General features: G+C 40.5%; 1 protein-coding gene across 1 annotated transcript; it reads right to left on the bottom strand.

Moving 5' to 3' along the window:
* Window positions 1–1,562: 1,562 nt before the first annotated feature.
* KCNMB3 (potassium calcium-activated channel subfamily M regulatory beta subunit 3) lies at window positions 1,563–19,170 on the bottom strand. The gene is made up of 4 exons (XM_072618426.1): window positions 18,861–19,170; window positions 9,707–9,901; window positions 3,601–3,799; window positions 1,563–2,121 (listed from the first exon to the last, which is right to left on the bottom strand). The coding sequence occupies exons 1-4, from the start codon at window positions 18,920–18,922 to the stop codon at window positions 1,732–1,734; spliced, it is 846 nt and encodes a 281-aa protein (XP_072474527.1). The 5' UTR covers window positions 18,923–19,170; the 3' UTR covers window positions 1,563–1,731.
* Between the last annotated feature and the right edge of the window lie 1,565 nt (window positions 19,171–20,735).

The following is a 20,735-nucleotide window of genomic DNA, read 5'->3' as shown; positions in this document are numbered from 1 at the left end:
TTGACTGTAGTATAATTTCCCCCCCTCTCCTGAGATCTTAACCCTTCTTTTTCAGTCTTACCAATAACTTTGAGAAGGCCAGGGCAGAGATAAGACTGCCTAAAGGGAGCAAAACTTGGGCAAATTTTTCAAGTCTTTAGAAAACTTTGTGGAAGAAGAAAGTATCCTAACCCTAGCACCGTTATTTCTGTCTTCTACTTAGTTACTGTGATCCTAAAACCTTGAGATTCATTTCTATCACTGTGCTGAATTAAAATTTTCAGATCTGCTTTTGGGTCTAGAAAGTATTTCTTACATTAACATTCAGATTCTGCAAGCTTCAGTTTTACAGGAAAGTGTTTGACTGTGACTTGGTGACATCCAAAAGTTATTTCTGAAGTTCCCCATTCTCTGTTCTGTGGAGCAGTATGGTAGAGTATAGAGGACACTAGCTGTGGAGTTGTGAAGATCTGGCTTCCAGTCCCCCCTCAGACCTTTACTAGCTGTGTGACCCTGTGTGACCCTGAACAAGTCAGTTACCCTCTCTGGGCCCAAGTGTCCTGACTGGCAAAATAAGGGAATTCACTTTGAAAGTCTCTAAAGCTGCTTCCAGTGCTAGATTCATGAGCCTATGATGATAGAAGTTCCTAAAGATTGTAGATTTCATCCTAGAATGGACCCCAGTGACCATAAGGTCATACATTTAGAACAGGAAGGGACCTTACAGACCATCTGTAACATCTCTATAACATCTATAACACTCTCATTTTACAGATGAGCAAACTGAGTCTTGGAGAAGCCAAACAACCTGCCCAGAGTCATTCAGGCAGCAAACAAAAAAAAAAAAAAATTATTGAGACACTCTGTTAGCCAGTAACAGGCCTTATATATTCAACCCCAAGTTGTTCTGAATTCATCTGAAAAACATTATTAAAGTCTTAGAACTTTCATGATTCAGTTTCCAAGGCAGGATCTTTAAAAGGACTATCATTTGTTACCTATTTTGTGGGAATTAGCGACATTATGGATTGCCCCCAGTGAAGGCTACATTCTCAGTCATTTTCTTCCCACTCCAGGACCTGCCCAAAACAGCTACCCAGCCAATATGTGTCTCTGTGAATGTATGTGTGTGGGGACTATTAACTCATTTAACATAAGTTTATGAAACATAATTTTGTGCAAGAGAAACTTGCACAAAAAAAAAAACGTGCCCATTAAGAAGTAAATATATATGGATTTTGGATTGGCCACCGAATTTTCCAGGTTCCCATCAAGGAACAACTCTAATCAAAATGACATATAGGTTATATATTTTCCTCTCTTGGTAATAGGATTTGGAAAACTTTCTTTTCGGCTTTCTGTAATGAATGAGTTGACATTTAATGTCTGCCTAAGCCAGTTTAGAGGGGGGACCCTACCTAGTGTGTCTACATCAGTTGATGATACCACTTTGGGGAGCAAGTGATGCAGCTCCCTCCCACATCATTGACCAGTTCAAACTAGAGCTTAAATCTGAGTCCAAAAATATCTAGATCTTGTGCTTTTTTGGTTATGTATCAAAAACTAGACAGAATGGACAGGGATCATGGGGAAAAGAACTGGTGCATTTTTAATTGCTAAAAGAAATGCATGGTCCTTTTTTTTCACAATGAAATATACAATGTAACAATTTCAGAGTTACCTTCTGCAGGGTCTGCAAGCAGACTTAAGCAGTGACTAAATAAACTTTAGTAAAGAGAAGAGTAGGCGTGTTTACCATCTTAAAAACCCTTGATTTCTTCCTTTCTGTCTCCCCTTCCTCCACAGTTTGTATTTTTGCAGTTCTTTCCGGGAAGCTGTGTTGCTAGCTTCTGCCTTCACTGTACTGGTGTACTCCTCACACAGCACTGACAAGTGTTGTGTTAATTTCACCATGCCCACGATCAATGCACCACCCAGCAGAGTCGATGATGGCCAAAACAAGCAGTGGAAGATAACCATTTGGTCGTACTTTTTTATCAGGACAACGTCCTCTGGTTTGCTGTCTGGGCTGTAGAAGCAGGAGAAAGGGGTCCCATTTTTGTGATCAAAGAATTCCTTGATGTCCATAGCACTGTTGAGTAGATCATTCCTATCTCGATGGCACTTTGGTGTGTAAAAGCACTAGGAAGGCAAAGGAGGAAGAAAGAAAGACATGGTCATAAGGCAACAGTTTCAAAATGCTAAAACACAGTTAACCTAGATGTGGCCTTAGTCTCATAGCCATGGAATGGTGCCAGGGCAGCAGGGTATTGGGACAAGGGTCCGGAGGATGAAGCAGTGGTTTGGTGATCTCAAGTTGGGAATCAAAAGAAAATTCACAGTAAGAAGTGTTGGAGGATGGAGACACCTGTTATCTTCAGTTGTTTCTTCTCTCTGCCTTCCCTTCACAACAGCATTCCCACTAGGACTTCGTAACCCTGTCTCTCCTTTCTGTTACCTCACTTTTCTGTTTGAAATTGTCAACTTCTCAAGTTATCTATCTGGTGTCCTTGTGTCCAGCAACTAAAATACTGGTCAGAAATATCTCCCAAACATGTCATATTTTGTTATTGCCCTGAATCCTTGGATGAGGAGAGGGCTGGGGGGAGGAGAGAGAGATGGTTCTGGTACTGAACATCAACTCAGGAAGGCAGGTAAGAAGGGTGTGATTTTGTCAGCTGATTTTTTGTGGAGTTTTTAAAGCATGTGAAGTTCACATAAATAACTTGGAGGAACAATCCTAGAGTCCGAGGACCAAGGTTCAAATCTGCGTGGTTCTGGACAAATCATGTAACAATTTCCTCATTTTTAAAATTAAGGGGTCAGCCTGGATCAGAAGTTATTACCCTGGAGTCTGTGAACTTTTTAAAAAAATCTATTTTGATAACTGTATTTTAATATAATTTGTTTTCTTTGTAATTCTATATATTCTATGCACTTGGGGGCAGCTAGGTGTGCAGTGGTTAGAGCACCAGTGCAGGAGTCAGGAGGACCTGAGTTCAAATCTCACCTCAGACACTTGACACTCACTAGCTGTGTGACCTTGGGCAAGTCACTTAACCCCAATTGCCTCATCCTGGGTCATCTCCAGTCATCCTGATGAATATCTGGTCACTGGATCCAGATGGCTCTGGAGGAGAAGTGAGGCAGGTGACCTGCACAACACTCCCTCACTCAAAACAAAGTCAAGTGCAAGTCATGTCATTATTTCTCTGATGGCATGGTCTTCTTCAGCAACAAAGGATGAACACACACATTCTATTCACTTAAAAATTATTCTGCAATGATGTCCACAGCCTTGCCAAAGAGGTCCATGACACCAAAAATGGTTAAGAAGTCCTAGACTACGTTATTTGAGATCCATTCCAGACATAAATCTATGATTCTATAACCCAACTCATTCTCACTCTTCGATTTTGACTTTTTTCCTCATAAGGCTCTTTGATCATTTTAACCTGCTTTTATCTCTATGCATTGGGCAAGAACATCGTGTGATTTCCCAAAGCCCCCTAAGAGTAAACTCCAGACCCTGGACCCCCTGGAGGGAAGGCTCTGCCCCTGACCCACAAAAAGCTGCTGGCAACCTTGGCCCTTTAAATATCTCACCAGTACATACATTACCTCTGGGTTTATCTGAACAGCTTCTTCATTATAGTGCAGGAAAGCTTTCTGGCCAGAATGGGAGAGATTTACAGACACCTGGAGACAAGGGTACTTCCCCTGGCCCCGGCAGTCAACCCCACAGGTGAACGAACAATCCACCCAGTCGTCCTTCACGTGCATGTCCATAATGGTACAGTTTGCCTCTTCTCGCTGCGTGCTTGAATTCAAAAATATTCATGATTTACCTTTCCTCTAAAGCACAGTTCTGGCAGAGCAGCATTTGACATACAAACAAATCAAGTCTGGGAGACTGCCCTTCTTTTCATCAACATTCTTGGCAAAGGGTTAAGTTGCCGAGTCAGGGATCAGGTCCTGTGGACCCTGATTTCTGCCCTGCCCCTTAAGACTTAAGCACCCTGAGCAAATCAGTGAGAGGTTCATTTTTCAAGGAGTCTGAGAAGTCATGGGTCAATTTGATTCAACAAGAATTAATTAAATGCATTGTCCTGAGTGCTTGGGATGGATCCAGAACTGTGATTTCCCATTTGTAGGTAACTCCCTGTTCCGAAACACACTATATTGATACAGGTCAGTCACGGTTCTGTAACTTTTAGTCCTAGTTTCCTGGAACAGTGGGAAGGTAAGTGACTTGACCAGATTCTCACAGTCAGTATGGTGCCAGAACACATGCTGCATCTTCCTGACTCCAGAACCCATATCCATCAAACCACACCACTGGGATTTGGGAATATCGAAACAAAACATCCCTCCCTGCCCTCAAGGACTTTCCTTTGTACTAACCAACCCAGGTGATGGACTCCCTAACTAATACAAAATCTTAATTTACTAAGTCATGCTTTTTATTGGGCATCAACAAGCAGGCAAGGGGTGGACCAGATCTTCAGCAAATAATTACACAAGGTTAGGCTGGAAGGACTTTCAAGATCACTGAGTCCAGTAAGAGCAATAGGTGACCTTTTTAGAGTGCTTTGAGGTTTGTAAAGCATTTTACAGAGAACCTCATTTTGACCTTTATGGGAGTCCAGAGAGACAAGTATTCTCTCTCCACCTTGGTCTCTGAACTGGAAGGCAGACTTGAGTGACATGCAGTTGTTTGTAGAGATACACACAGACCAAGAGGAAGGATTGGGTGAGAGAGACCTGAGAAGCAGCAGCAGTAATATGGACACAGAATCCCCAGGCTCCCCTAGAATTTAGCGAGCTGAATTAGCTCTCTTGTGGAAAGAACTGCAGGGCAAAGACAGCAACTGAAAGGAAAAATTAATAATGAGAAAAGGAAGTGAGCGCTGAGATGCCACAGAGAAGGAACAGATCTAGGGAGGCCATTGGGCCCTTGAAATAAATGATTCAGACTGAAGTTATCACCTCCTCAAGAAATGAGGGAAGTTCCCTCCTCGCTCAACAAAAAAAGTCTGCTCTTTCCATGTCTGTCCAGTAACAAACACTGTAACATACTCTGTTCACTTCTTTTACCTAAACACTTCCTGTATTCTAAATTTGCTTCAAATGTTAAGAGGGAATGAGTGAACTAGAAATACAGCTAGGTCCTGAGGCGTGTGAATCTTCTGAAGCAGTTGTATGTATTTGAATTTGCACTATTTGAAGCTATTATTATGTAAGTGTGGGCATTGGTTCCAGCCTAATGGAAATATGCAGTGTAAATTTGAATAATGTAGCTACTTAGGGGATTCATTATTTGTACTAATAAAGATTTAACTATATAAAACTTTAAATTAGGACAGAAAGCTAAACTTCTGTTTGAATGTTAGGAATTTTCCAAATTAGGGGCTCTGAGCTATTGTTATTATATTATTAATTTTTCATCTCTTATAAATTCCATAAAATAGGTAGCTCTTGTAACAAAATGAGGTTAATTAAATGTCCCCCCCCAAAAAGCAAGCAGGGTGGAAATAGGCAAGGCCAACAGTAACCTCCACTAACAAACCACCAATGTTACTCAAGTATTATCCCTGTTTTATGGATAAGGAAACTGAGGCTTAGAGCCCACGATCACACAGCTGGTCAGTGTCAGAAATAATATTTGAACAGCACTGAGTTATCAAATCCACAGGTAGTATAGATAAAAAGTCATTAGAATAAGATGCCTTGTCTTCACAACCCCATGAAGTAGGCAAAAAACTATGCCCAAGGCAGAAAGGTAGAAAAAACAAAGTGGAAAGAGTTTTAATTAACTTTAATTATGATCACTTGGCTAATAAATGTCAGAGTGGGTATTTGATCTCAGCTCTAGAACGTTTTCCATGATGGTCTGCCTCTTTCCATAACCTGTTTTAGGTCATCCCTAATCATTTCCTTTATTCTTTCAGCCTTTGGGGATTAGGAAACATGATGTTGACACTCCTGATAAGATTCCTGGCCACCAATTTTTTAAACCCAACTGAATTCCATTCATACTCAAGTGCTGGCAGGGAACTCTAATTGTAGTGACAAGTTTGAACCAGAACCAGAAATGCACAAACTCCCTCTCAGAATGGCTGAACAGGACCAACTCCTTGAGGGCAGGGAGGATTTTTCACTTTGTCTTTATATCTCGATGCCTAGTACTTAAATACTTGTTGAGATCAGATTCAATTGGGTGGAAGGAAAAGGAGGAGGCAGTGAGTAAAGAGATTAAAGATGCAAAAGAAAGAGAATGATGGTGGAGAAGGGCTCTAGAAGAGGCAGCCATCATCCAGATAGCAACCCCTGTGGAGACTGGTCCTACCATCCTCACTATCATTAACCACTGACCTACTGCCACCAGCAGTGGTCCAGGCAGTCTAGCTGAAGTAGCAATGGACTACGAGGATAAGTCAGAAGATAGTATGTGCCCAGTCAACTAAAACACATCAACCTTCAACTACCACCTCCCCTCAAACCCTGGTGGAGGCAACTCAGAGCCATGTGCCCAAGATCATCAAAAATAAGAAGTGTCCCCCAAACCACCAGCTCTGCTTCCAGTCTAGACTCTACAACCCCTGTAGGGACCCAAGGAATTTTCACTACCACAATCCTTGGGACTGTCAAATGGCTCAAAGTCAGTAATGGATATTTTTGTAATCAATGGATATGGCACTGAAGAAGATTCATTACTATCCACCTTGTTGTTGCACCCTAAGGAACACAGCACCTTTCTACCTGCCCTGTAGTGGAATCCTCCTCCAAGTACTGTTGCCCCCATTGGAATAGAAGTGCCTTGAGAGTAGGGCCTATATTCTTGTGATTGTCAAGCCTTAACAGGAATTAAGAGTTGGCATTTATTTAATGTTTTATGGTAGCAAGAAAGCCTTACACACATTTTTCTTTTATTCCCCAAAACAACTGTATGAGGTAACCAGAAAGCATTACTATCTCCGTCTTACGGATGAGCGAACTGGAGCACAGAGAGGTTCAGAAGATCTGAATTCACATACAGCTTTAACACTTACTAGCTGTGTGTTATTGAGCTGGGATATGAGCCCAAACATTCCAATTCAAGTCTAATGCCATGTCACTTCTCCCACCCTTTTCACCCCTAAATGTGTTATCTTGGATATCAGTACCAGGGGAAAGGTGAGTCAATCCTTTATTGTTACAGAATTATTTTGTCCTAAATGCTGAGAATCACTGAAATATACAACTGCAGAAATATAAAAGAAATAATCAATAAAAAGAACTCTTCACAGGTGCAGTAGAAACAACATTTGTCTTAGGGTCAGAAGTAGTAGGTCCAAGTCCAGACTTGGTATTTGTGGTGTGGGCCTGTGTTAATGGAGACAGTCAATTGTCCATGCATTGCCTACCTAACAGGTTTGTTGTAAGGAGACAGATTTGTGAGTCTTACGCATGAGTTTTTATTCACATATGAGCTATAATTATAACATTCTAGAATGATATTGTGCGTAAAGATGTCATAGTTTGTTATAATATTACATGCAAGGTTATTATACGGCATTATGAGAATCAACAAACACATATTGCAGCACAGGACCATGTGGCATATAGAACACCTTTGAAAGGTCTCTGGATCAATTCCTGATCACAGAAGACACTTTCCTCCCACAGCTTCCAGAAATATTCCTGGGCTACAAGCTACTCTATTACAATCTTGATTCAATTCTTACTGAGTTTACCTGCAACTGTAGGAAGATAGTCCAAAATTGTACCTAAGATTCTAAGAGCAACGTCACTCACTAAATGCAATATGGCCACATAATTAATTCTAAGCCCCAGAAACATTGAAACGAGCAAAGAATGACAGCACCATACAGTGGAAAGACTGATTGTGTAGTGAATGGACCTGGCTTTGTCTCCCAGTTCCACTACTTACCTAGGTCAACTGGATTGAGTTCATTTTCTCTCTCTGGACCCATTTCCTCATCTTAAAAATATCAGTTAGACTAGATCTCCATAATGCTTTTCTGCTCTAAATCTATGATCCTGTTCTCTGTCATCACCCACTTACTCACTCTACTCTTGGTAGAAATATTTATTTTGCCCCTATTTGTCTGGCTTGGTTTTTGTAATTTTATAATGATTTTATAATACTCAATTACTTACAACTTTAATCATCTGGATTTCACATTTAATTATGCATGAACTTATGAGGTCTATAAATGGGGCTCTGCTTTCAAGTAATCAAATAGTATTCATGAGCAAAATGGCAGTAAGTGGTATAATAATTCAGTAAATGTGGATAGAAGGGATGATCTCCAAACTCATTCCCACAGACCTTGAGTGCCAGTGTGAACATCTTTAGCATCCATTATCTTCACAATGTCTCATGAAATGTCAAAGTGACTACTGGTTCTTTCTTTGAATAGTGCGTCATTTCAATCTGATAAATTTCAGGGGACAGAGCTATTTAAACACTGAACTGAGGAAAACATTAAGTCAGGAGAAAGGGGATGCAATGTCATTTCTCTACCACTGAAAAGAACTGGGTTACTCTATAATATTATAGATCTGAAATCTGGGATATATTTACCTTCTTGTTCAATGGTAAATGCCTCCCTCCCATTGGAACATTAAGCTGAACTCCTACCAGGGGACCTCTTCAAAGAACTTTTTCTCCCTAATGAGCTTTCTTCCCTATACTCTTTCCGATAATAAATTTGATGTGAGAACCAAGCAGCTCAGAAATACAAAGATATCTTTCCTACTGACACCAACATCCCTCAGTGACTTGGAAATTGTCCCTGTTAACATTCAATAGGTCAGGTACAAACAAGTGAAGGTGTTGTCTCCAGAAGGCCAAGGGCACTGTATGACCTTCAGTGGGTGACCCTCCCTCATTAGGTCTCAGTTTCCTTAACTGTAAAATGCAGGGGTGGTACTGGATAACGTCAGAGGCCCCTTCCAACACTAGCATTCTATGATTCTAGGCCACTAGGAAATGGCCATGTTTAGATAGTCTGTTATCTTCTTTGAGCACAGGTCAGCTAATTAGCAAGAGAGATTCCAAGAGAATTGATCTAATGGTGGAAGGGCCCTCAGAAGTCATCTAATCCAGCTTCCTTGTTCTACGTAACGCTGTGAAGAAGGGGTGGGGAAACAGTGGCAGAATAGCTCTCCATAGCAGCCAATGCCATCATCGCAATGAATAGTGTTGAACTCAGGGTCAGGAAGACCTGAGTTCAAATTCTACCTGAGATACTTACTGACCCTGGACAAGCCATATAACCTCTCTCAGCTTTTTTCCTCATATGCAATATAAAATTGGGATAAGAAAAGCATCTTCCTCATGGAGTTGTCACGAGGATCCAATGAAATTATGCCTGTAAATGGCTCTGCAAATCTGAAAGTGCTGTATAAACACTAGCTGTTATCCTACGGACACCACCCCTCTCTCCAGCTTTGATGCTCTCTTCTGTACTTCCTCCAGCCTGTCTATGTCTTACCCAAAGTGTGACTCCTGAACACTGCATGCCAGACGTGGTCTGCCCAAGGCACAGCAGAGTGGAGCTTCACTTCCCTTCATTGGACACTAGGCCTTCCTTCATATAGCAGGAATGGCATTGTCACCCTTGGCTGCCATAACTCATAATTGGCTCTTACTGAGTTTGCCCAGCCCACGAGCAGTGATGCACACAATGAGCATTTCCTTTGGCTGTCTGTTTCTTACCTGAGCATGAAAGGTTTTAGAATGGTGACTCCAAGCAAAAAAAACATAAGGACAGAGAAACCCATCATTGCAAACCCCAAGAGAATAGCTCGATCTTCTCCTGCACTGGAGGGCAGTTTTTTCTGTACATCTGGAGCAGGCTCTCCATCACCATGGTTTTTCTTTTTCCTCCTATCATCAGTAGAGAAGGCTGACCTTTAACAAGATTGATTAAAAAATATTATTTTTAAATCATCATTATAATCTTATATAAATATATAATTTACAGTTCCTCCAAAGAAAAGAAATATTCCCATTTGTTGTTATTCCCCAGGTAAGATTATAAATGAAAATAAAGTAAATCCATACACGTATAGGTTATATCACATTGATTATTGTCTTGGGGAGGTTGGAGGGAAAGGAGGGAGAAAAAAATTTGGAACTCAAAATCTTATAAAAGTGAATGCTGAAAACTAAAAGAAAAGAAAAAAGAACTAGGATTCTATGAGGATGAAATGAAGAATAGATTACCTCTGTTCCCACTAAATGGCAACAGAATTCCTACCACAGTGCTTTGCACAATGATATCTAGCTCCTGGGGCAGCTACCCAGAAGCAAAACAACTGACACAAATAGCACTAAATTTGCCTTCTAATCAATTTTATAATTCATGGTGTGAAAGTAATACAACAGATTCAGATGAATGGAAGGGAAAATTGCTTACAAAGGTATCTTAGGGACAGAATCTTATAGGTGGAAGGAACCTGGAGATTTCATTTTTTAGTTTAAAGCAAACTCTAGGGTCCCAGGCTCCATCTCATACAGTTGCATAAAGGAAAATAGAATTGAGATTTTTTATTTGCCCCTGTTGGAACAGGTTGATGCTATCTCTGGAAGGAAGATGGAATTGAGGATTATCTCCCTAGGAAAGAGGGAGGAAATTCTTGTTGTAGCAAATGGGTAAGGTGTCTATAATTTGGGAATTGCTTTATGAACAGAATGGAGAGAAGGGAGTGGCAAGCGAGCTGTAAACCATCACCCCCAAGGTTACCAGAATCCTGAATCTCCTCTTTTCTATCCTCTGAAAATGTTTAACCTCCATTTGGTCTCTGTATAAAGCACATGACATGATAAATAAATGAATTTGGTAAAAATAAATGAAATTTTAAAAGTAAGAATTTAAAAAAAGGAAAGAAATTAAATCCACACTAATTCAGACTAAAGGAGGAGAAGACTGATCTAAATTAATACAAAGTTTTCATCACAGAAATTTTTTTTTAATGAATGCAATTTTGTTCCTTTCAAGAAATAAACTCATCTGGTTGTTTAATATGATATAGAGAAAGAGTCAAAAGAGCCTAGTTCAAATCCCAGTTCTTCAATTTATTACCTGTGTGACCTGGAACAAGTCACTTAACAATGATGAGTCACAAAATGTAAAATGAAATAGTTTGACTAGATGACCTCTGAGGTCACTTCCATCTCTAAATCTCCATCTCTCAGAATCCCTAGTTTTCTTCGGGAAGTTTTTCATTGTATTCTCAGCTACTAGTACATCTATCCTTCCCTCTGCTGAACCTACCCATCACTTTGTATTTATTTTTATATCTTTTTTGAAAATACTTGCATATGTAAATATCCAGTCTAATTTCCCCCCCCAAAATTTCCTTGTGTCTATTTTGTATTTGTATCTCCAGCACCTAACATGATACTTGGCACACAGCACACACACACACAAATACATGTTGATGAACTGATTTTGTACATACTAATATATGCATATGTGTTACCTATTACCCTCCAACTTGACTATAAACTTCTTCAGGAAAAGAATGCGTTTCCTTTTTGTCTGCCCAGCAGAGCATCCCACACGCCAGTGGTTCTTAATAATTGCTCGTTGTGTGATTGATCCTAAGACTAAACTGGCAAATATGACCTAATAATAACAAACAGCTTAAATTTATGTAGCAATCGCAGGCTTTTTATACGATCACTTTTACATTCATTATCTTATTTGTGGTTCCCAATCACTTTGTGGGGTAGGTGCTATTATTTTCCCCCATTTTTTAAGATGAGGGGACTGAGGCATGGAGAGGTTAATGACTTGCCCCAGGTCATGCAGCTAGTATGTGAAGCAAGATTGTAGTGAAGGTCTTTCTAGCTGCAAGTCTAATAGTCTGTCCTCTACGGCACGCTTCTTAGGCATTCTTAGCTTTTTATGGGAGAGATATCTCTTTTCTGAGTACATGTAGTAGGTAATTGCTCCTAAAATTGATCTACCATAACACAAAACATAACAGTAAAAAAAAACTAGATTTTATTATGCTTAGGCATAAGTTCATATCTGAGACAAAAAATAAATGTGAACAAACACTAGGATTCTAATAAGGGCTCTTATAGATAAGATTACATCAGAATGACAAAGAATTAATCCTTTTGCAATCTTGTACATTACTCTAGACCATAAAAGTTAAAGAAACAATAGATTCATAAATGTCATAAAAACTGAAACAAACTTAAAGTTACAATCTCATACATCCCCTGGGGAAACAAACCAAAAGACTCCATTGGTAAACTAAGTCAGGTTATAGATTAAGCCACATTTAGAAGGTTCACACACAATTAGCTGACAGAGGAGAAGATTTACATGTCATCAAGACAAACAAGAAAACTGATGTCAGGGACATTCTTCCTTACACAGGTAGCTAGGGGAACTAACAACTAAATCAATTTGGGGAGCTCCATTTTTGTTTATATCTATCCAACAGTCTTCCCTTAACACTATTATTCCAGAAGTCAGGTTTTGGCCAGGTGAGATTAATATTACACAGGCCAGGCTTTCAGTCAACTAAAAGTTGCACCAAGAATGGCCCTGAGGCTACATAATGAAAATTAATAAAAGGAAGTCAAGAATCAAAAATTTCCCATAACAACTACACTTGTCAATTTTTTATCTAATTCCAAATCAGTGCAAATGACTTTTTAAAATTTCTTTTCTTGAAATCCACTAACTCATTGTTTGTTGAATTATGAATTGATCCAACCATTTTGGAGAGCAATCTGGAATTATGCCCAAAGAGTTATTAAACTACCTATATCCTCTGACCCAGAAATACTACTACTGGGTCTATTTCCAAAGATTATTGGGGGGAAGGAAGAGAACCCTTATGTTCTAAAATGTTTACAGCAGCTCTCTTTGTGGTGGTAAAGAACTGGATACTGCAGGGATTCCCATCAACTGGGGAATGACTGAACAAGCTGTGGAACACGATTGTGAGGGAATACTCCTGTGCCTTAAGAAATGAGGAACTCAGTATTCTTAGAAAAAACATGGCAAGACTTGAATGAAATCAAGAAGGGTGACATGAACAGAACCAAGAGAACACTGTACAAAGTAACAGCAACACTGTTTTAAGAATGACTTTGAACAAATAAATTATTTTGGCCATTATAAATACCCAAATTAATTATAAAGGACACATGGAGGAAGATGCCATCTGCATCTGGAGAAAGAATTGATAAATAGAAGCACGTATAGAATGATTTTACACACACACACACACACACACACACACACACATCTATTTGTATCTAATGGTGGCCACCTCTAGGGTGGGGGGGGGAGAGAAAAATAGAAATTTACATGATAACTTTGTGTGTGTGTGTGTTCATCCTTCGTTACTGAAGAAGATCATGCCATCAGAGAAATGATGACATGACTTGCACTTGACTTTGTTTTGAGTGAGGGAGGGCTGTGCAGGTCACCAGCCTCACTTCTCCTCCAGAGCCATCTGAATCCAGTGACCAGATATTCATCAGGATGACTGGAGATGACCCAGGATGAAGCTATTGGGGTTAAGTGACTAATGACAGCTAGTGAGTGTCAAGTGTCTGAGGTGAGATTTGAACTCAGGTCCTCCTGACTCCTGCACTCATGCTCTATCCACTGCACCACCTAGCTGCCCCTGAAACTTTATTATATATTTATATAATATAATATAATATCTATATTATATATTTAAAAGGAATAGCAAGTTGTATATAGTAGATTTGCAACTTCACGTGCAGTTATCTTTTTTATTATATTGCGTTATAGAAAGGCTTCTTTTATCCTATAAATTAAAAAGAAATACAAATCTGGGAGGAAATCTAGGGTTTATGAGGGCTATTAGTATATTACAGTGATACTCAAGTGACAGCACATAGAGGGAGGTGGGGAGGACAAGGCAGTCTTCCCCCCACCTCTGAAGTTCATAGGATCATGGTTTAGAGCTGGATGGCCAGACCTGAGAGACCATATAAACCAACCCTCTCATTTTAACTAAGGCTGTACTGCCCAAGATCATCCAGGAAGCCAGTGGGAGGATTTGAACTCAGATCCTTGTCAGTGATCTTCCTACTGTGAATGCTACCTCCGGCATCATAGAATTTCAGTTAAAAAGGACTTCAGAGGTAACCTAGTCCAAAGCCCTCTTTTTAATAGATGAAGAAGCACAGACCCAAGAAGGTGATGTGACTTGCTCAAGGTCACAAAAGTAGGAAGCATCAGAAGCAGGATTTGAACTCAGATCCTCTCCTTCTCCAGTGCTCACTCACGAATGCCCTTTCACGACATCACATGCCATGTAAATATACCCTTCCTATGTTTTAGGCAAACCCTGCTACTAGAGCTCAACAGAAACTCTTCGGATAGAATATTTACGGAGAATAAATTTCAGGTTCCTCCCTACTGTGCCCCACAACAACTTCACTTTCATTTTTTCCTCTGGTATATTCCCTCTAGTATGCTCCTTCCTCTTCCCTTGGCAAGATCTGCTGGCTGTAGAGATTACCTCAGGGAACATAGGCAACCCCACTGAAGTCCCAAGAGTCCACCTAAGAAAGCCCTGATTCACAAGTTGACAGGATCCACAGTAATCTATCTATTACAGACCAGTGAGTTAGTTTTGAGATTTTAAAAGTCCCTTGTTTTTCCTTCTTAATCCCACCAGGAAGAATGGGCAGAGAGAGTAGAAGAAAACAAAATTCAAACATTTATACTGCATGAACAGATCTGAGAAGCAAGTAACTTGAGAGGAAACCAGTCTGAAGTTCTGGATCTGATCCCAGATATGAAACTGACTAACTAGGTAACCACAAGCAAGTCCTAAGATCTCAAATGCTGGAACCTTTTGTCAAGACGCTACGTGGTACTGTGGACAGCTCCAGAATTATGCCAAGACCTTTGCAGTGGGTGTTCTTAAAGATCCAGGGTGCATTATGGGAGGAATTATCTCCTAATAAGGTCCTGGTGGTATTCTTAACATTTTATCATGGTATATTCTGGCACCAGCATGACTAAATAACATCTGTTAGGAAGTTATTATATCATGTTCCCCTGTCTAAAATGTTCACCTAAAGGCCTTTTGAGAAATGGTCAGATCTCTGGCCCCTCCAAGTTAATAACATTTCGTGTTTTGTATCCACTTCTCACTAGAGAACTGCAAAACAAATGTTAAATGTCAAAGGGGAGCCCCAGTGAGGGCTTTACATAAAAATTATCACTTGCTCTCTGGGAACACTGGGGTAAGATAGGGGAAGAATATTTTTATGTTCCTTTGGCAGAGTCCTTTCCTCACCATCTAGTACTTTCCCAATCCCTCTGTACTAATTTGTATATACCCATACATGGACATGTTGTCTGCCCTGGATAGATTGTAAACTCCTGATGCAGTTTCTTTCTTCTTTGTATCCCCAATGTCTAAGACATTTTAGGTACTTAATAAATGCTTCTTGATTGACTGATTAACAAAAACTAAAGAATCTGTTGTCTTTGGTTCTCTCCTAGCTTCCCCAGTCTTACTTATGGAGCTGTAACTGGGAATTCTGGCAGAAATTAGGGCAAATCAAGTGAGAGGAGAAGATGAGACACACCTCAAGACCACATTATGTCACAGTTGCCACTGATCTAACCCTAGTTAAGAAAGGCGGGTTCATGGAGAGGCAAGTGGTAGTAACAGGATGCCTGAGGGAGAAGGTGACACTCAGGCCAGATGAGGCAGAAGGAAGTACTTCCTATTCCAAATTCTGACATGGGAAGAGGGACAAAATGATTCCTTCTCATGGCAGTCCATCATGCTGCATGGTCCTTCACTGACCCTACAATGCCCAAGAGGACTATGAGGAGAAAGAAAAGCATTGCCTTCACTACCATCACCAAGTCACCATCCTGGATCAAAGCTCTTCTTGCCCCAGTAGGTTACATCTCTGCTTACTTGAAAAATTGGAACTCACCACTTCTATCATCATAGGATCACAAATCTAGAGTTAGAAAAGACCTAAGGGATTATCAAATCAAATCACCCCATTTTACAGATAAGAAAACTCAGGTTAAGTCACTTGCCAAAGGTCACACAGATGGTAAGTAGCACAAGGAGGGTTTGAACTCAGGTCCTGGGATTCAAATCCACCAATCTTTGCACTACCACACTGCCTCTCAAGAAGATTGTAGCAAGAATATAAGGAAGCATATAGGTAAGTGATTCCATAACAAAGAAGCAAACTGGACTAGGTTTTCCAATCCAGATCTGAGGCCCATGTTGTTAATGGGACATTACTAACCAGATGTTTTCTGATTTCACTGAAAATCTGAGAGTAGGAAGGGACCTAAGTGGTCATGTAGTCTAACTCATACCCAAAGGAATCTCCATTATAACAGACCTGACAAGTGATGGATTTAATACAACTAAGGTGAGTGTCTGAGAACTTCAATAATGTCTTCTAACCTCCTTATCTTAACTGGGTCCTTCGAGGTGCAGATGGCCTCTCCTAGGACCCTGAAGCTTGTTGTTGCTAGGCAGAATAAGAACAAGAATAGTAGTTGTCTGTCTTTACCCCTCTCAGACTCTGGACTTTCCCTACCAAGCCAGAGCAAGCAGTCTTCTTACCCCTTAACGTTTGCTCCATCCATCTGGCCCCTTCTTTTAATTGGCTGAAGTTCCTCTGACAGGTTCCTCCCAGAATCTTTACTTTAAAGAAAGAGCTCAGGTCACTCATGTCTGTACTCCTCTCTGGACTCCCTAGAATTTTTCTATACTTTCTCCTTCCCCTTTTCAACTTCTTTTTATGTTGTCTTTCCCCATTAGATTGTGAGCTCCTTGAGAGTAAGAACTGTCTTTCTTATTGTACTCATATTCTCAGTGTTTAGCACAGGGTTAGGCATAGAGTCAGAGCTTAATAAACATTTGTTGACTTAACTTCCTTTCTGGGCTTATCTTACAAAGATTCAGAACTCCCTCAAAATGTGACCATTTCTTCATTGGGCTCCCTATGGGAGTGGGAGACTTCTGAACAGCTGATCTACTGAATTAATAATAGTTCTTTTTTAATTGTTTATAAGGCATCTGAGACTTTACCTAGTAATCATTTCTATAATCTATTTCCTTAGTTTGAAAAGAAATTATTAAACAAATTCTCTCTTTGGAAAGAGCAGTACAATTCATCAAACTGAATTGGGAAAACTCTGTTGTGGGTTAATTAGTCATTTTGGGAGTGAGAATGACAGAGCATTTGCTTTGGGCACAAGCTTACAACTAATTATATTGTAAGCATCCATCAGAATTGGGGTCAGAATAACAGAACTTGTTTTCCTGCCTGTTTTTCTAAAACTTCTAATGTCAAAGGGTAATAGTGTTCACAGACTTTCTACTTCCCTATCATATAGCAATAAAGGTCACTTATTTTTCAGAAATGTTGTTTTCCAGGATTTGTTTTTATTCCTTCCTCTATCCTCTCTCTGGCTCCTACTTGCCCTTATCATTTTTCTCCAATTTCTCTTTACCTTGCACCCTCCTGCCCCTTTGACTGGGCCCTCTTTTTATCTTTCCCAGTCTCCTATATATCTGTGTCTATATTTAAAGGATAAAGTATGTGATATTCGAGAGGTAACTAAGAGCTTTGGAATCTTACTCATTACTTTCTCTCAGTTGGTCACAGGAGTGAGATGGTTCTTTGGCCTCCAACCCTCCAAGCTGTGTAAGCCTGGGCAAATCACTAAGCCTTTGGAGCTTCAATTTCCTCATCTGTAAAAGGAGAGTAATACAACCTATGCTACACACCTCACAGGATTATGTTTGTAAAGTGTTTTGTCAGTCTTAATGCATCTATCTAAGTAATACTATTTATGAGACATGACCTATTATAGTCCCTCATTTTATACCTAAAAATCCTGAGGCTCTGAAAGGTTATAACTTGCCAAGGGTCATATAGTTGGTAAATGGCAGAGCTGGGATTTGAACTTAGATTGTTCTGCCTTCAAATCCAGTGTTCTTCCAATATGTGATTGGACTCCTAGTTCCATCTTTGGTCTTGACCCACTGATACAATGGGCAAGTCTTATGTTCTTATTCAGGCGATTTAAGGACTAGAAAGTTATGTTACAGGAGCTTAGCTTGTATCCATTTAATGCCTGCCCAACTTCTACATTTGGTGCCCTCCTCCTCATTCTTCTACTTTCCAGTGAGCCTCGTTATCAGCCAAGGGAGTACAAAATGCTGGGACAGAACATGTCTCAAGGTTCTCAGCATAAGGTGAAAGAACCTTGGTTTAGTTGCACTCAACAAAAATTTAAATACCTACTATTTGCCAGACATGGTGCTAGGTGCTGAGGATGCAGGGACAATGACAGAATAGTCCCTGTCCTCAGATATCTTACATTCCTGGGGGGAAATAACATGTACATATGCATAGATAAATCAATATAAATACATATTATATGTAAAAGTTGATCAACACACATTATTTAGTAAAAACCTACTATGTTTAAGACAATGTTAAGCACTAGAGATAAAAGGCAGAATGAAAGTCTGCCCTCAAGAATTTTTACTGTGGTGGGGAAAAACATGCACTGGGGGAAAACCAGCTTCTACATGGATGAGGAATTGCAGAAATTACCCAAAGTCAATTCAAAATAATTTCTGAAGTCCTCAGTTCTGAAGTCGCATTACCCCTCAAAGTGTAATGCCACCAGGATGAAGTTCTTCCTCTATCCTCTCCCCTTCTTCCCCACATAGGAAAACCCATCAACATCCTTTAATGTGCAGAACTGGGGTTAATACAGTCAAGCTCTTCCTATCATTCTTGGCTCTTGTGCAGTTCAATGCCCTTCTGCATCTGGAGAGAATATAGGGTCGCTTACCTTCCCTGGAGCCTTCGGCTGCCCTGCAGTGTGATCTGAATGGGAACGTTGAACGGCTGCATTAGGCTGGAGGCTGGGCACAATGGACTCCTTTCACTTGAGTCATGGCCTCCAAGGGAGCAGGGGAGGGTGAAGTTTCAGACCTAACGGAAGTGCAGTCCCTGAGGAAGCCATCAGTTACAGGCTCCGAAGCAGCCATCAGAAGAAGCCACTGCCTCGCCCAGTTCTGTCCACCTCCTGCTATGTGGGGCTCCTTGGTCTCCTTGAGAAGTATGAACTTCCTGCCTGGACCTTGGCATGCCACAGGTCCCTGGTTCATTCCAATTAGACATTTTCAAAGATGTTCAAGAAGAAAATGGTCAATTTTCTAGACATAAAGCTTCTACCCAATTATTGTCTAATTAAAAGCTGCTTTTCCATCACCTGTGTTTCTGCTCCAGCAACCTGATGCATCACCATGGAAACTAAACTCTTGTGGAAAGTTAGGAGACCACAAGGGACCACTTTGTAGTTGGTGAGGAATATTTTCAACTCAAGTTTAAGGGGGAAGGGACATGTCACCCTCACCACATTAGTCTGTTACAGTAAATAGTTTAGAAGGCACTGCCTCAGAATCACCAAAAATTTAAGAACTTACAGTAGTCAAATAAGTTAAAATATGTAAAGTACTCTGCAAATCTTAAAGTCCTACAAAAATGCCAGCTGTTGTTTGTATTGCTGAGTGCATGGATACAAAGAGAAGCAAAACATATGGTCCTTATGGCCCTTACCTTCAGAGGAGCTCACATTTTTATGAGGGAGACAACATGAAAATAACTTTGGACACACAAGGTATGCAGTGTTCTGTTGCTGTTCAGTCATTTTCAGACATGTCTGACTCTTCATGGCTTCATTGGATGCTTTCTTGGCAAAGATATCTGGGTGGTTTCTCATTCCCTTCTCCAGCTCATTTTACAGATGAGGAAAATGAGGCAAACAGGGTTATGTGACTCGCCTAGGGTCACACAGCTGGTAACTATCTGAGGCCAGATTTGAACTCAGGTTTTCCTGACCCCACTCCTGGTTATCTATCCACTGAACCACCTAGCTGCCCTACGTACAGTGCAAATGGTACATATAGTCTGTAAGAGGCTCTAACATAAGCCCAGCGACCCTGTTGCCATCTCTCCACTTAGGGATTCTGGAGAGTGGCTCCAGGGAGAATAGTGATGACTGTGGTAGACATTCTGTAACTGGTTTGGGTGAACCACTTCCCATGGTGAATGGGAAGCTCTTTGGTTGGCTGCAGAGGCTTTAAAAAGACTTGAATCCGCTTCAGCCCACCTTCTTCATCTCAGTGCTCTTAGGGGACCTTGTTGACCCCTCTGCTCCTCTCCCTAAATAGAGATGCCTGAGAACTTATTCCAACTCTCCCCTCAGGCTATGAGACCCTCTGAAAGGGCCTTGGACCTCAGCCTCCACATTTCATCCCCAGATCATTTTTTTTTTTTACTAAGTGAAAGAGGCCATTCTCTGCCTCATTTCTTACCTAGCCTTAATTACTGAGTGGCCGTTGCCTCAATCAAAGATCTGTTAAAGACCTTAGCTTAAAAAGACCTGGAGTCAGGAAGACCTAAGTTCGAATCTGGCCTCAGACACTTACCAGCTGTGTGACCCTGGGCAAGTCACTTAACCTTATTTGCCTCAGTTTCTCATCTGTAAAATGACCTGGAGAAGGAAATGGCAAACTACGCCAGTGTCTTTGCCAAGAAAATCCCAGTTAGGGTTATCAAGACCCATGAAAGGATGAAACAACTGTACTTATAGAGAAGCGTTGTTCCTAGAATCCTAGATAATTGAGTTGAATTAAGTACCTGCTATGTGCTAAACTCTGGG

This window comes from Notamacropus eugenii, chromosome 6 (genome assembly GCF_028372415.1).
Source record: "Notamacropus eugenii isolate mMacEug1 chromosome 6, mMacEug1.pri_v2, whole genome shotgun sequence".
Taxonomy (NCBI): domain Eukaryota; kingdom Metazoa; phylum Chordata; class Mammalia; order Diprotodontia; family Macropodidae; genus Notamacropus; species Notamacropus eugenii.
The sequence above is the reverse complement of the archived record's forward strand: the minus strand, read 5'-3'. Positions and strand labels throughout refer to the sequence as shown.

Bases quoted from the DNA above. Each gene is read 5' to 3' on its own strand.
- KCNMB3 (XM_072618426.1), bottom strand. From the start codon at position 18,922: ATGCAGCCGTTCAACGTTCCCATTCAGATCACACTGCAGGGCAGCCGA. The intron at 9,902-18,860 runs GTAAGCGACCCT...ATCTTGTTAAAG, and splicing joins AGCCGAAGGCTCCAGGGAAG to GTCAGCCTTCTCTACTGATG. The intron at 2,122-3,600 runs GTAATGTATGTA...TTGCCTTCCTAG, and splicing joins CTGTTCAGATAAACCCAGAG to TGCTTTTACACACCAAAGTG.